Raw genomic sequence first — 14,068 nt, forward strand, 5'->3', positions numbered from 1 at the left:
CCTTGAAGTTTCATAATAAGTTGTTTACTATTGCCTTCCTGCAGGGTTTTTTTCTTTATTTTTGATTTCTTCTCTGTCACTTCAGTTTTGCAGTAGTCTTTATTGCTTGTTTATTTCTTTATCCCTTTTCAGTCATTCTGTTTAATCTCTGTTAGGCACTGTTTCCTTTCCATGTTATATTGAACTGTTATTGAAATAAAGCCAACCACGGTTCAGCCAACGGTGGTTTTTTTGTTAGCATTCGCAGCATACTGCACGACTGCAGCAGTCGTGAATCTCATCTCTTCAGCACCAACATGCATCGTTACCAGCAACCTTCATTGCGTCACGTGCAATCTGATCTCCTCATTGCATCACGTCGACACCCATTAACGTGGGTTGTGTGCTGACCGAGTAGCATCAACGTCAGCCTCATTAGTGTCTCAGCGTTGACCCCTTTCGCTGCACCGAAAGTGCGTCAACACCGGTACCCATTACGTGAAATCGAGCCTTTCTTTGCTTCACGTTGTTTCTGCATTATTATATGATGCACAACTGTGCATTAAAAGGAGCAGCCAACGACAACCTGTTAACGGGACGACACTGATTCCTTCACTGCACCAATGCCCCTCACGTCGATATTCATCAAAGCTAAGGTTGTGGTTCTCTCGCTGCATCAGTATTGGGTCTGGTTTGGGTAGTATTGGGATGATTCACCTGATTGGATCTGGATCGGGTCAAGTCCAAAACTACTCGTCGAACCTAGAATGGGATAGGTAGGATCATGGATCAAGTTGTGGTGTAAAGAGGTCTGGTTCGAGCTCGATCCTTGATCCATAACAAGATGGGTCTGATTTTGACCCCATTCAAATTCAAACTGGAGCTCCGTCCGGGTCTGATATGGGTTTGGGTCAATATGGGATCCATTTTGAGGTTCAAAAGTAGCGGGTTGGGTCGGATTCGAAGCGAACCGCGAACCGAACCCAACTGGGTAGGCTGGGTATGGGGCTGCTAGACCCGGATCCGCTCCCGGGGACCCAAAGGGTGGTCCTCGGTAGCCGGGTCTGGACCCTATTAGTATTGGTTCCTGACCGGACCCTGTGGATTCAGGTCCGATCCACAAGGGATCAATCCCCCTTGCTCGCGAGTGGGCTGCGACCGAGCTCCCACGCACGGGCGTTGGGAGGGTCGATAGGCCAACCCCGGCCCGGGCTGACGATAGCGCGACTGCTGCCTGACCCTGCGTCACACTCGGGCCCTGCAGGTCGTGTCTGGCCTACAGCCCCTGCTGCGTGGGTCGGTGCCAGGCCTGCGCACCCCGGCTGACGCTAGGAGGTCCTTCTCTATCCACCCGAGTGGCAGTCGTGCCAAGGGTCAGAGATAGTACTCCCTGCTGGAGCGTCACGTGGCTGGCATCCCTGCGCAGATCCCTCCCAGTGCTCTCCGGTTGCACGGCAGGCTGACGGGTCTGTTGGCCTGGGTCAAACATTGCAGCTTCGACGAGGACGACAACACCGTCGCCCACTCCCATACCCATTTGCTGTGTAGACGTCGTGTGCGGCTCCGTCAGCGACTCGATGGCCACGATCCGATTTTCGACCCCATCTAGTTGTTTCGACATGCTGGACATGTCCCTGCTGACATGCAGCATGTTTTCTTGCAATTTTGTCATCATTTCCATCATTCGCAATATCGGATCTTCGTTGTCGGCTTCCTTCCACTCTTTTCCACTCACCGGATCGCTCCTCGCCTCTTGAACCATGTCGCTGATGGAGGAAACACTGGGCTCTGATACCACTTTGATGTAGTGGGGAGGGTCGGTTGCGAAGCACCTGTTTGTTGAAATGGTTGGCACGACCCTAACGATCGTGCGATGTGCAGTAATAAGAGGAAAAGCCACCCAAAAATGTGGGTGTTGTTTTGTTTTCTTTTATTTCAATGGAACGTCAACTAAACAAATGATGCAACAGTTGGAAAGGAAGAAATAACAAGACGTGAATGAAAACCAAGCCAAACAAAATAAGGAATAAAAGAATATCAAAAGGCAAAAATTGTTGAAGGAAGGTTGTTGCAATCTTCAATGATCTCCCTCACGTAACCCTAGGAAAGGGTTTTTAAAGGTTGCGGGTGGACCCGGGTCTCAAATCCAGCCCTGGATCCGAGTCGCCTTCTCGTTGAGGCTGGACTTGAGACGCTTGGGCCCATGCTCGTCTGGAGTAGGTACACAGGGGTGCCTCATCCCTGCGCCTTGGTACCACGATCTGGGTCGGATCCCCTACATGGGTCTGATCTTCAATGCCCTCGTGCAGATCTGGTTCCCTGCCTGGGGCAGACTGTATGGATCTAGGTCGATCCTGGTCTGCATCAGACAGGACGCACTCTGGTATCAGTCAGCACAATGGAAAGTGTATTCAACATGCACCCAGCTATTGTTGTCATTTCCTAATCTTGCTCCATATGACTTGGTCGTTTTTATTCCATTTTTTGGGGTTTATAACAACTTTGTGTGCTTGTGTGCATGAATGTGTGTTGAACATGCTCCTTGTTAGAGGATGCAGCACGAAAGAAAGTCTAGGGGCATTTTCATAATTTTACCATTGTTGTGTCATGCAGTTTGAAGCATTTCCAACTCAGTATTGGTGGTGAAATTGTATTTTGTGCAGACTGCTTGTTTGTAGATTACATATTAGAGTAGATGCATTGTTGCAACTGTAGTGAAATACACACATACACATGAAAAATATTGGCTACCCCCGACTAGACCACACCCTCCAGGAAAAACACCTTGTTCCATCACATTTTCTTGATTTTTTTTGTAGATCCAAGTTCTACGGATATAATTTATATGGTTTGTTTAGTTAAAAACATGTTTTAGATTGTCCAAACACATTGTATAAGCAGATTTTTTAAGGGCTTCAAAATTCAATGGTCGACAATGAGAAATGAGAAATCATGTTTTTACATCAAAACAACTTGGTCAAAGGTGCATTACCTAGTAAATGGACCGTGTTGAATGCAATTGTAGTCAAATTGATCAAATAAACTTGCACCTATGAGTTTTAGCTAGAGAGTATGGTACTCTAGAGTGTAACCAATATTTTATATATTTATTTATTTTTATGATTATAGGGAAAAGGTACATCAAGAATACCTAGAGGAAGGATTCCCTTTCTCTGACAGCAAAACAAGTTCTCTCTCTACTTTCTCCTCTCATGTTTATTGCATATTTATATTATGTTTTTTATATGTTTGTATGTGTGTGTGACTTTACATGCACATACTTTTATCTAACATTAGCAATGCTCAATTGATTGAAATGACCGGAGCACTCATAAAAGCAATTGCAAGGCCACCAACTTAAGCAAGCAGCCCCTTACATACACATACACATACACATACACATACATATACATATATATATATATATATATATGTATATTTATATGTATATGTATATGTATATATATATATATATACATATTTATTTATAAAGGTCTCATCAAGATGAGTTGAAAAGAAATTTAGAATCCTTCTACACCAATTAGGATCCTCAAGTTCCTTTTAAAAGAAGCTCTAAACAATATGTAAAGCTATGTAACACAAAGTCTTCTTACAGGGCACCGCACCAACATCGCACCCATGTTGGTGCGACACTTGGACACGACTTCCTTTGTGTCAGGTGAAGTCAACCACACTGAGGTTCATTTATGTCCAAAAGTAGATTAAGTTAACCCTAACCAAGTCCATTTTTATCTATATTATATATACAAATACATAAATACACACATACATATAGTGTTAACTTAAAACTGTTAATATATATATATATATACACCCTCCCTGCACCCAAACTTTTTTAAAATGCCGCATCGCCGCATCCACACCCGTATCCGCACCCGCACCTATGTGACATAGATGTAAAGAGAAAATAAATGCGGACATGTAATAGAAACTCTCCTCAAAAAGTAAGATGGTACGCGGTCAAATATTTCAGGAAGCACTTTAAAACATGGGTGTTGAAATAATGAATAAAAATTACTACATAGTTCAAGTCATGAGAGAAGGACGCAGGGCCTCCTTGGCTAGTAACTCGCTATTGAATTCCCTCATATATACAACAAGATGCCATATCTTGCATTACTTGAATGGTCCACGCATACAAAAAGATGAAGAATCCAAGCAGTTCCTTTCAATAGGATTATTGAGCGGATGGGAGATGGACAAGTGGTGTACTCATTCCACTCCCAATTTCTCATTTATCCCTTCTTTGAATAAAATCATAGGGATGGAAACTAGGAAGCACAAATCCTGGCCTTTATCTGATTCCTTATAGATAGGTGGTGGACTCATTCCTCTCCCAGTTCCTCACCTACCCCTTCTTTGAATACAAGCATAGGGATGGAAACTAGGAAACACAAGTCCAGGCCTTTATCTGATTCCTCATGGATAGGTGGTGGAGGACTAATTCCTCTCCCGGTTTCTCATTTAGCCCTTCTTTGAATACAATAATAGGGATGGAAACTAGGAAACACAATTCCTGGCCTTTATCTGATTCCTTATGGATAGGTGGTGGAGGACTCACCTCTCCCAGTTTCTCATTTAGCCCTTCTTTGAATACAATAATAGGGATGGAAACTAGGAATCACAATTCCCTGGCCTTTATCTGATTCCTTCATGTTCACTTGGTTCAGAATAAACCCTCTTAACACTATATCACCAATAATCATCAAAAAAAAAAAAGGCACATTCATAAAATAAGACTTTGTACACAGAAAAATCGGAGTGCGCATGAAGGAGGATTGATATGTAGAATAGAATGGTGAGCACATTAACCACTCAAAAAATATTTTGGAAAAGAAAGTTGTTGAAAGAAGCCAGAATTCAGATACTGCAACTACAGACACTGTATTAGGAGCAGAATTGAAGTATATACCATAGAAAAAACTAATACTTCTTGAAATAGTAAAGCATGCCAATGCTGACCGATGGGAAATGATGGACTCCATAGAAACCAAACTTTTCTAGAGGAGCAAAGATCAAAGGAAGCAGCTATGCTTGATTCAAACATCAGTTAATCCGCTTTTTATCTTTGCAAAAACAGATGTATTTGTGCAGAAAGCATCCCTAGTTGTAAAATCTTCTATATATGTCTGATAGTCCAAAGTTAAATGGACAAGTATGGCATCTCCTTAGAGTAGAAGAGTTGCACAGTTTTGGTCATTACCTATGACATTTGACAATTTTTCTTGAATTGCTAAGGGCTTACCCTTAACACAGACATCTAAAATTGAACTAGCATATACTCTCACGAAATATTACTATTGCTTGGTTGGTGCACACGATAGATCTTACCTATACAAAAACAAAACAACAATTGCAATCCAAGAAAAATTATAACGGTTTCAATTTCCCACGCATTTAAAACTTACAAAACCAAGAGTCAAAAGCCTCATTATTCACATACTAGGGATGTCAATTGGCAAGGCAGTCGCCAACTTTGTGCAAGAACATTTGATATTGTTTCTCATGCATTATGGACTAAGAGTTGTTCAGGCGCACATTTTGAGAAATTTCCACAGGGAATAGACTTCACCAAGATCATGGACTTCAGCATGGATTTTTTTTTCCATGATGGCACTAACTATAGACAATGGCAATGAATACCACAAGAGCCTCTTTAGAGCAGCCATTTTGCGCAATTCAATCCCCAGTTTAGGATAACTACACGACACGCTAAAACACCATATTCCCCAAAAGGACTTCCGAGCATTCCATATATAACCATAAAAATTATGCAGACCAAATGGGAGCTAATTGCATGTCTGAGATAGTATTAAACACACGTGTGAATGCCAACCAACTAAAAGGAAAACAAAAGGAATGACGGGCACTATTCAATTCCCTAATGGAAGAAGATTGTTTCAGAATCGAGAACCGCGCCTCTCGATTAAGAATTTCCGATCAAAGCGAAGGGCGATCACAAAATTACCTGAAGGAATTGACATCAATAAAACACATAGGTACGGGATAGACAAAGAAGAACGTACCGGTCTCTTCGCAATCGCCCTCGGGCAACCGGATTCCCGAGTGGTTCTCATCGGCAGAGGACAAGAGTACGGCCTGAACCGCGCTTTACAAGGATTCCAAGGCGATGACGAATCAGAGGGGCGTCCCTTTGCCCGTCGGAGGCTCGTGCTCGGCTCGTCCATGGTTCGTCCCTCCGTCATTCAGGCCAGCGAGAAGAAGAGCGTTCCGATGATCACCATCGATTCAGATAACACGATCTTCCGATCGCTTCCCCGGAAACGCAACTCTCCGGACGATCTCGATCCTATTTATCTCCCTTCCTCAGACGTCATCGTGCCGTGGACCGGAGATCTGATCCTCATTGCCGGCGAGGAGGGCAAGGTCGGCTGGCGGAGATCGCCGGTGGCGGGAAGGAGAGTCCTCTCTCTCTCTCTCTCTCTCTCTCTCTCCTAATAATTCGATGACTCCGCCAGCCGTCTATTGCCCGTCCTTTTATAGCGCCCCAAAACCTTTTAACCGCGGTTAATGCCTAACGCACCCTGGTCATCCGCATTTCCCTTACGGGGTCTCCGAGGGTTATCTAAGCCGGTCGGATTCATTGAATCTTAAATTCCCAACCTAAATCGGTTACTTAGGCTGATGATCAGGTTTTACATTCGGAATAACCTCGTATCATTCCTCCTCCAAAACGGGGAATTACTTTTTGACCAAAAACAAGTTACTATTTTACCTGTGGTGACTTTTAAAGTGACAAACTATAAAAAACGAATAACAAAATTTTTTTTTTCGGATAATCCAAGTAAAATCCCCTTCATCATGGCTGGGCTCAGGTCAGTAAAACCCTTAAGGTCCCTCTGCCCATTCCAACTTGTGTTGTCTTGTCAACATTCACAAGTCGCCCCTACCACATGAGCAGAGCCCTTGTGGACAACCAGCTGAGATTAGACAGACCCTACCAGTTATTATTCAATTGAGTTTTGAACCTACAATGTCCCACCACAGGAAGACTTGCACTGACAGCTCATACCAACCACGCGGAGCCCTGTTGGTGCATTTTTTTAATTCTTGCAAAAAAATTACTATCCATCTTGCTTTGCATCAAGCTACCCATCTAACCTACATAGCAAGTTGGAGCTTTTAGAGCTGGTAAACAAGTCCAACGAACTGAACTCATCGGGTGCTCTCAAGCTTGGCTCGTTTCTTGTGGCTAGTCGAGCTGAGCTTCAGCTCATGAAAAAACTGAGATAAATGAGCCAAGCAGAAGCAAGCTCAATTAAAAAAATATTTTTTTAAAAAGATGTTTTGAGCGAGAGAAAATTTTCATTAATTCATAGTATGTAACAGTAACAGTCACATTTTAAAAAAAAAAAAAGCAAGCTGGTGTGTTAGGCAAACCACAAGTTATTATTCAAACGTACCGCTGGGTTTTGAACCTGCAATGTAGCACCACAAAGAGACTTGCACTGATAGCTCCTACCAACCACGCCAAGCCCCGTTGGTACAGCTACATTTGGCTGGTAAAGAGATCAGCCAACAAAGAATCACAAAATCAGGAGCATTCTTTAAAATAAGATGCAACCCAGCTTCATCCGATTGCCTAGACCGGCCCAAAATCAGATGAAATACATCCAGTGCTGAACTACAATTGCAAAGGACATGTGCATTCCACTTGGTTGGTAGGAGCAGTTAGTACACGTTAGTTTGTGTTGAGACGTTGCAAGTTCGAAACCCAATGGTCCAGCTTGCTTATAAAAAAAAAAAAGTAAACCACCATGCAACAATCAACTCTGTATGTCACATCCAACACCATCTGAAAAGAAGATCACGCCCAAAAGAAGCTTCCCTCATGACCGGGTTTAGTACTGATTGCAGCTGAGCTGATTTACGAGAGTTCAGTTGGACCACTAAGCCTAATAACCAAACCCTCCAAATGCGACCAACAATTTGGGGCTGACCAGGCTGCGTTCACAATTTGGTTTTTTGTGATGCATGTCTTCTTCAAATTTTCATAATAACAACCACATAAATCAAGAATTACCATGTGTAACACCCCCAATAATTTGGACGTGAAATTTTGAATAAAATTTTTTTTTTTTAAATAGCGAAAGTGACAAGTTCAAGTGGCGGGCGAGTTACAGGGTAAGACAAACAAATACTCATTCATTCATTCATTAAAGCATTAAATACATCTCATAAATGGAAATACAATTCTCAAAATCACTGGAAAATTGAGATCTCTTGATTACTTTCATATGTGATGCCCACGATGCTCCAATTTATTCATTACCTGAAAATATTTAAAGCAGAAGGGTCAGACTCATCTATCTGTGTAAAAAGCATTATATTTATATGTGGTGCACAGTGTCCCGTGTACAAATATATGCGACATTTACAGTTATAGCTAACATGTAATTTACACTATTATAAGAAAAGTGATCATGCTTTCTACTTCATGATATAGTACAAAAAATACCCGAATTAAAAGTACATCTATTTATACTAGCATAAGTTGTAGTTCTACAAGTTCTAACAATGTCACATCAACAATTCATAATTTCTCATGAATATAATTTCAATGAACTCGAATTATTTAAGGTTTACCTTACTCTTACTCTTACCTTGTGGGTACGCACCGACATAGACCTCGTAGTGAACTGAGACCATACGGGAGTGTGTTAGTTAATAACCAGTATGACTAGCCATACGGATATCCAAAGGGGATGGTCTGTGACCGAGAGAGAACTTTCTAGTAGCTTTCACAAGTATTAGGATGCACCATGTGACACTTCTGCAGAAGACTTGGATCTACCACCTAGGACACATTGGTTGTAAAACCAATGAATTTTAAAGAATTTTGAATGAAATAAAAACATGTGTTTATGTGAAATAATATGATTTATGAAATATTCAATGTGATTTTGAGGATTTTGGGCCAGTAGAGCGAACCCGGTAACGGATACTAGAAAGGGTACTTGGATCCAGACTTTAGCGAGATCCGATGATCCGACCCGATTCACGAGGCCAAGTGGAGAAATCCGATGGTTTTGAGATAATAGCATGAGATCCGAAGCACATTTATGGTGAGAGAGTGTAAGTTTAGAACCAACGGGTGAAAAATCCACTTGAAAATGAAAGAAATCCATCAACAAGGAAAAACGTTCAAATATGACATAAAAAGAATTTTCTTACAAAAGTAACACCAAGTGATGGTGTGGTGTAGTGGTAGGGCACACAGTTGCTTGGAGCCACAACCCAAGTTCAAAACTCATGGTCCGCTCACGTAGAAGTGAAAAGTATGCTCACGTAGAAGTGAAAAGTATTATGTTTTTTTTATGAAATCTGAAACGAAACTGAAAGGGTTATATACAATTTAATTCACACCTTTTGCAACAAAAAGTAACATAGCACAAGTGGTGGGGCTCGTTACCCCTTAAGTTGAAGACCTCAGTTTAAAACTCCCTGTGCATGGATTTTTCCTTTTTGCACAAGAAAAGTGATAATTTTTACTTTGGTGAAAAAAGAAGAAGGTAAAAACGTGAGATCTTGGCCAAGCCTATTTCTGTGGCTTTTTCATCTCACTTTACCAAAAAGTAAGGGGAATCCCACCAATTAGGGAGATGGGTACCACTAAAGCAACAAGTATAGATGGTTGAGATAATTTTGCTAAAGAGAGGAAGGGGTGATTTTGGAAATTCCAAGCACCCACTAAAAACGTGGGCTGAAGGTTAGGTTTTTGAAAATCAAAACTCCCCTAAGTGGGGAAGAAAATTAAATGGTTGAAAAAGGGGAAAAACGGCTGGACTTCTCTCTCTCTCTCTCTCTCTCTCTCTCTCTCTCTCTCTCTTTGGTGATCGGCTGCCATTGCTGGAAGGTGCAGCTACTTCTCCTTGCAACGACGTGCAGCTCCTTCGCGAAAAAGAAACGTTGCCTCACTCGCTTGAAGCTCCAACAAGAGGTAAGGGGTATTGTTTTTATATGCAGGTGCTTACTGCCCTGTGGTATGCGTATGTGGGATCCCACCTTTCTCATTTTTGAGGGAAAAGTGTGCCCACTACGGTGGTCACGAGCCACTACCATGGCCTCTGATTGATATTGGGTCAAAGACTTGTTGTGTGGTTAGTTGGGAACCATCGTAATGGGTTTTTAACCACCTAGTGTTGTGCACCTTTTTACGAGTTGCAACCCTACAATGATGAATGCCTACAACATCAACCTCATGACATCTGAGCCTGAGATGGTGGGTCATTTAATCAAGGCCGATCTTCATTGAGGTCGATGCAAGGGGTCACATGCGGCTGCGACCAGCATACACACTGGTTCGTGTTATGCTGCATAAAAAAAACAGAAGTGTTAAATTACGCTGTCGAAATTTCTGTTTAACATGGGATCGAAATGTTATAATGGGATAGAAATGTTATAACTCTGATTTAGGAAATTTTGATAGGGCACATTTAGTTTCTGTTTATTTCTAGGAGGAAAAGCTGAGTTATTCAAACCATTTCCTGAATGACACTAGATTTTTGTTTATATCTTCAATTGTGAAACATCTGTACCGAGTAGGTTCAAATTCTGCCTGCCTTACTGTTGAATTGCAATTTTATTACTATTAATTTGATGGCTGGGAAGTTAGATTGTGATATTACAAAGAAAAAAATTATTACAAAAAAAAAACACATGACCATGATCCAGCGTTTTGGTGTGGGTCTCGATTGGGTGCTTTATGTGCATAGGCGTAAACCCGCTTGCCTCGTCCTTTTTATGGAGTTAAACATTCTATAGCATGTACACGTTGGGTTCATTATTCTGTAGCAAACGTGTAGCATGATGATCCTGAAATAATGTTAGGTGACATCTCATTTACGCACAACCTGATGCATGCTAGACAATAGTTATTAATGTAGTACACAAGAATTAGAACAATAGTGGACTGAAAACGTCATTACATGCCATCATGTAACCAAATGAATGTTGAAAAAAAAAACTGATACACATACAACATGTATGTACTCTGGAGTACCAGGGTAAAAACATTTAAGTTTTTAGTTGATTTCAAGCCTAGCAATTTTATGGGATAACGTGGTTACTTGGTATGTATGGTAGCAAAAACTTTTTTTGGAAATTTGTTATTTTGTCACCTAATGCCTCACACATATACAGGAGGAAAGGTCCTTAGTTAACAAAATTAAAGTTTTATCAAGTGTGTGAGTGTTCTGAAACAAAAAAAAATGAACTAAGGTTACTCTAAGCCTCAACCACGTTCATTACTGGTAAGGGATGTCTGAACAGAACTGACCCATTCCGTTCTGTATGTTCCCCGGTCATTTGGGTTGAACCATGTTGGTGCAGCGGGTTATCACCGGCCCTTAACAGGGTTGCTCTGCCACTTTTGGCAGCAGACCATTGACAAGGCTAGAGGGATTACCATCGCCAGCATGCAGGTTATGCACATTGGGCCAGCACTTGGTATGGCTCGCAATATGCTGGCCAGACCAGCATCTTGCCAACATAGCTGGACACCACTAGTTCGGCATGAGCTGCGGGTCCTGATGGTGTCGCGGGGCTACAACCATGAAACCATGGTCCACGATGGTACTTCATAGATCTACTGGGATCTAATTGAGCCCAGAAAACTCCCTCTTGTCAGACGGTAGTAGGGGCTACCTTCATGCAAACCTAGTTGGCTGAATCGAAGGGTTCAGTCCTTCTTTAGTCTTAGGATTCAAGAATGTTGTAGTGGTGGCGCTGGCCACTGCCCATGATGGTGGGCGGGCTCCTCAAGGAGCGATAGCGACGGCTAACACTTTTTGTTGATGGCATCACCTGGAAGTGGCAGCCATAAAGCCATGACATGAGTGGGCTCATGACAACCTGACTTGTTGCGACAAGTCTCTGTGACCTTAGTAAGAGCACTTTTGGATATATATATTATATATATATTATAAATCAAACAAACCATGCCACATGAATGGCATGGTTAGTGGGTACGAATGTGTATGCCATAACTTAGAAAAAGAATGTTTAATTATGGGCTTTGAGTAGAGCCATATTTTGAGAAATGTTACTTTGTGATGGTGCTTTTGGCACCCTGGTCCTATAATGCATATAAGGTGTGAACCCTGAGTCGGGTTGAGATTTTGAGAATCCCCTGTAGTATGACGACTCACACGAGAAAATAAACAAAAATGAAAGTGTATGCAACATCACAAAGTTTTGAGGCTCTAGGTACACCTGAAAGACGGTGTATGTTACCGGACTCCTCGTTGTGCGATGACTCACACCTGGTTTTAAAGAAATGTTAAATGTATACATAAATATAAAAACCTTTGAGAGTCTGGGCACACCTGAAAGAAGGTGTATGTTACTGGATTCTTCGGGCTCTGGGTACACCTGAGAGAACGGTGTATGTTACCGGACCCATGGTCTACCTTGGAGAGGGTCGGATACGATGTCGAATGCCTATGCGTACCCATAGAGAAATTAAAAGATAAACATAAAAAGTTTACATTGTTCTCATAGATATTTGTGAGTATTTTATGTTGTAATCCTTGTAGTAGATCTTGTAAATGCTAAAATCATATAATGCGTGTAAGAATGAACACACACCTGGTATTTTTTTTGTTTCATAGCAAAGTAGAAAACATGCCTATTTCAGTGGATTTTTTTCTTCTTAGCAAGTTATATTGCCTAGAACTTTACAATTATGATATATGCAAATGTTGCACATATTTGTACACAGGACACTGAGCACAACATATAAATGTAATACTTCTTACGCAGACAGGGGAGTCTGACCCTTCTGCATTAAAATTTTTCAGGTAACGCATAATTGGAGCATCGTGGCGTCGTATTTGGAAGTAGTCAAGAGATCTCAGTTTTTCAGTGTTTCCTGTTTAAACTCTGAATAGTTAGATTTGTATTTCCATTTATGAGATATACTTAATGCTTTAATAAATGAATGAAATAATTTCAGTACTTCTCTGTTTTACCCTGTAATGCGCCCAACTCTTGTTTTCACACTTTTGCTATTTCAAAAAAGAAATTTACTCCAAAATTTTTACTATAAAAAGTTGGGGCGTTACATTGGTAGTCTTGGTCCCCCAACTCCGTGGACTTGAGACCCGGTGAGACGCCTAGCTCTCACTAAAAACAAGAACGTCCATGAAGCTTGTACCGCCTACTCTCTCCAAGGTAGACCATGAGTCCAGTAACATATACAGTCTTTCAGGTATACTCAGAGCCCGAAGAATCTGTTACATATATCGCCTTTTAGGTATACCTAGAATCTCGAAAGTTTTATGTTTATGCAATCATTTAACATCTTCTTTATAATCATGGGCGAATCATCGCGTCACGAGAGGTTCGGTAACATATATTGTCTCTCAGGTATACCCAGAACCCAGCAAACCTCATGATTAGGCATACATTTTTATTTTTCAATTATGTTCACGTGCGAGCCCTCGCACCACGGGGATTTCTAAAATCCCGAACCCGACTCGGGTTCCTAGCCTTGTATGCATTATAGAATTAGAGTGCCCTAAGCACCATCAAAATAGCATTTCTCAGAACATGGCTTGACTCGAAGCCCACAGTTTTATCTAAGTATTGAGCGAGGGTGTATGCACCTGCATCCCACGTACCAAGCCACCTTATATATATTTTTACGTACGCCCATAGTGAAGTCACATGGACTTCACCCAACATATCTATTGTCATAAGCCTAATTAGTACCGACATGGGTCTCGACCCCGCACCAACGACACTGGTACAATACTACCACTGACCCAGTGGTTGTGGTAACCCCTATGGTTGACACGACATAGTAGCCTGTGCCACTATTCGTTTCAACATTGCAACCTCGTAAGACAAGAACGTCCACAAGTGTCAACAGTGCAGTTGTGGCAGTGGGTTAGGGTTTGCTGCCCCACCAGAAGGGTCCCAAACCTGGCCAGACTCGGCGACTCATGCTGGTCTCATCCAGGTTCATTTGACAGACAACAACAACCAAGCCACGGTTGGAACCAAATCAGGCCCCAACCGAGCGTTGGGTGCCATACAACGCCAG

At 41.8% G+C, this 14,068-nt stretch overlaps 1 protein-coding gene across 6 annotated transcripts in view; it reads right to left on the minus strand.

The window, feature by feature from the left end:
- Positions 1-6,477, minus strand: part of LOC149822499 (dual specificity protein kinase YAK1 homolog) — a 58,076-nt gene extending 51,599 nt beyond the window's left edge. For 5 of the 6 annotated variants that reach the window (XM_089981583.1, XM_089981581.1, XM_089981580.1 and 2 more), the window contains exon 1: positions 6,027-6,477. In XM_089981583.1, the coding sequence (XP_089837709.1) occupies positions 6,027-6,206 (180 nt within the window). In that variant the 5' untranslated portion in view covers positions 6,207-6,477. The remainder of the gene's footprint in view (positions 1-6,026) is intronic. The other variant, XM_089981584.1, reaches the window with a different exon arrangement.
- Between the last annotated feature and the right edge of the window lie 7,591 nt (positions 6,478-14,068).

Source organism: Nuphar pumila, chromosome 11 (genome assembly GCF_984573655.1).
Source record: "Nuphar pumila chromosome 11, dmNupPumi1.hap1.1, whole genome shotgun sequence".
Classification (NCBI taxonomy): domain Eukaryota; kingdom Viridiplantae; phylum Streptophyta; class Magnoliopsida; order Nymphaeales; family Nymphaeaceae; genus Nuphar; species Nuphar pumila.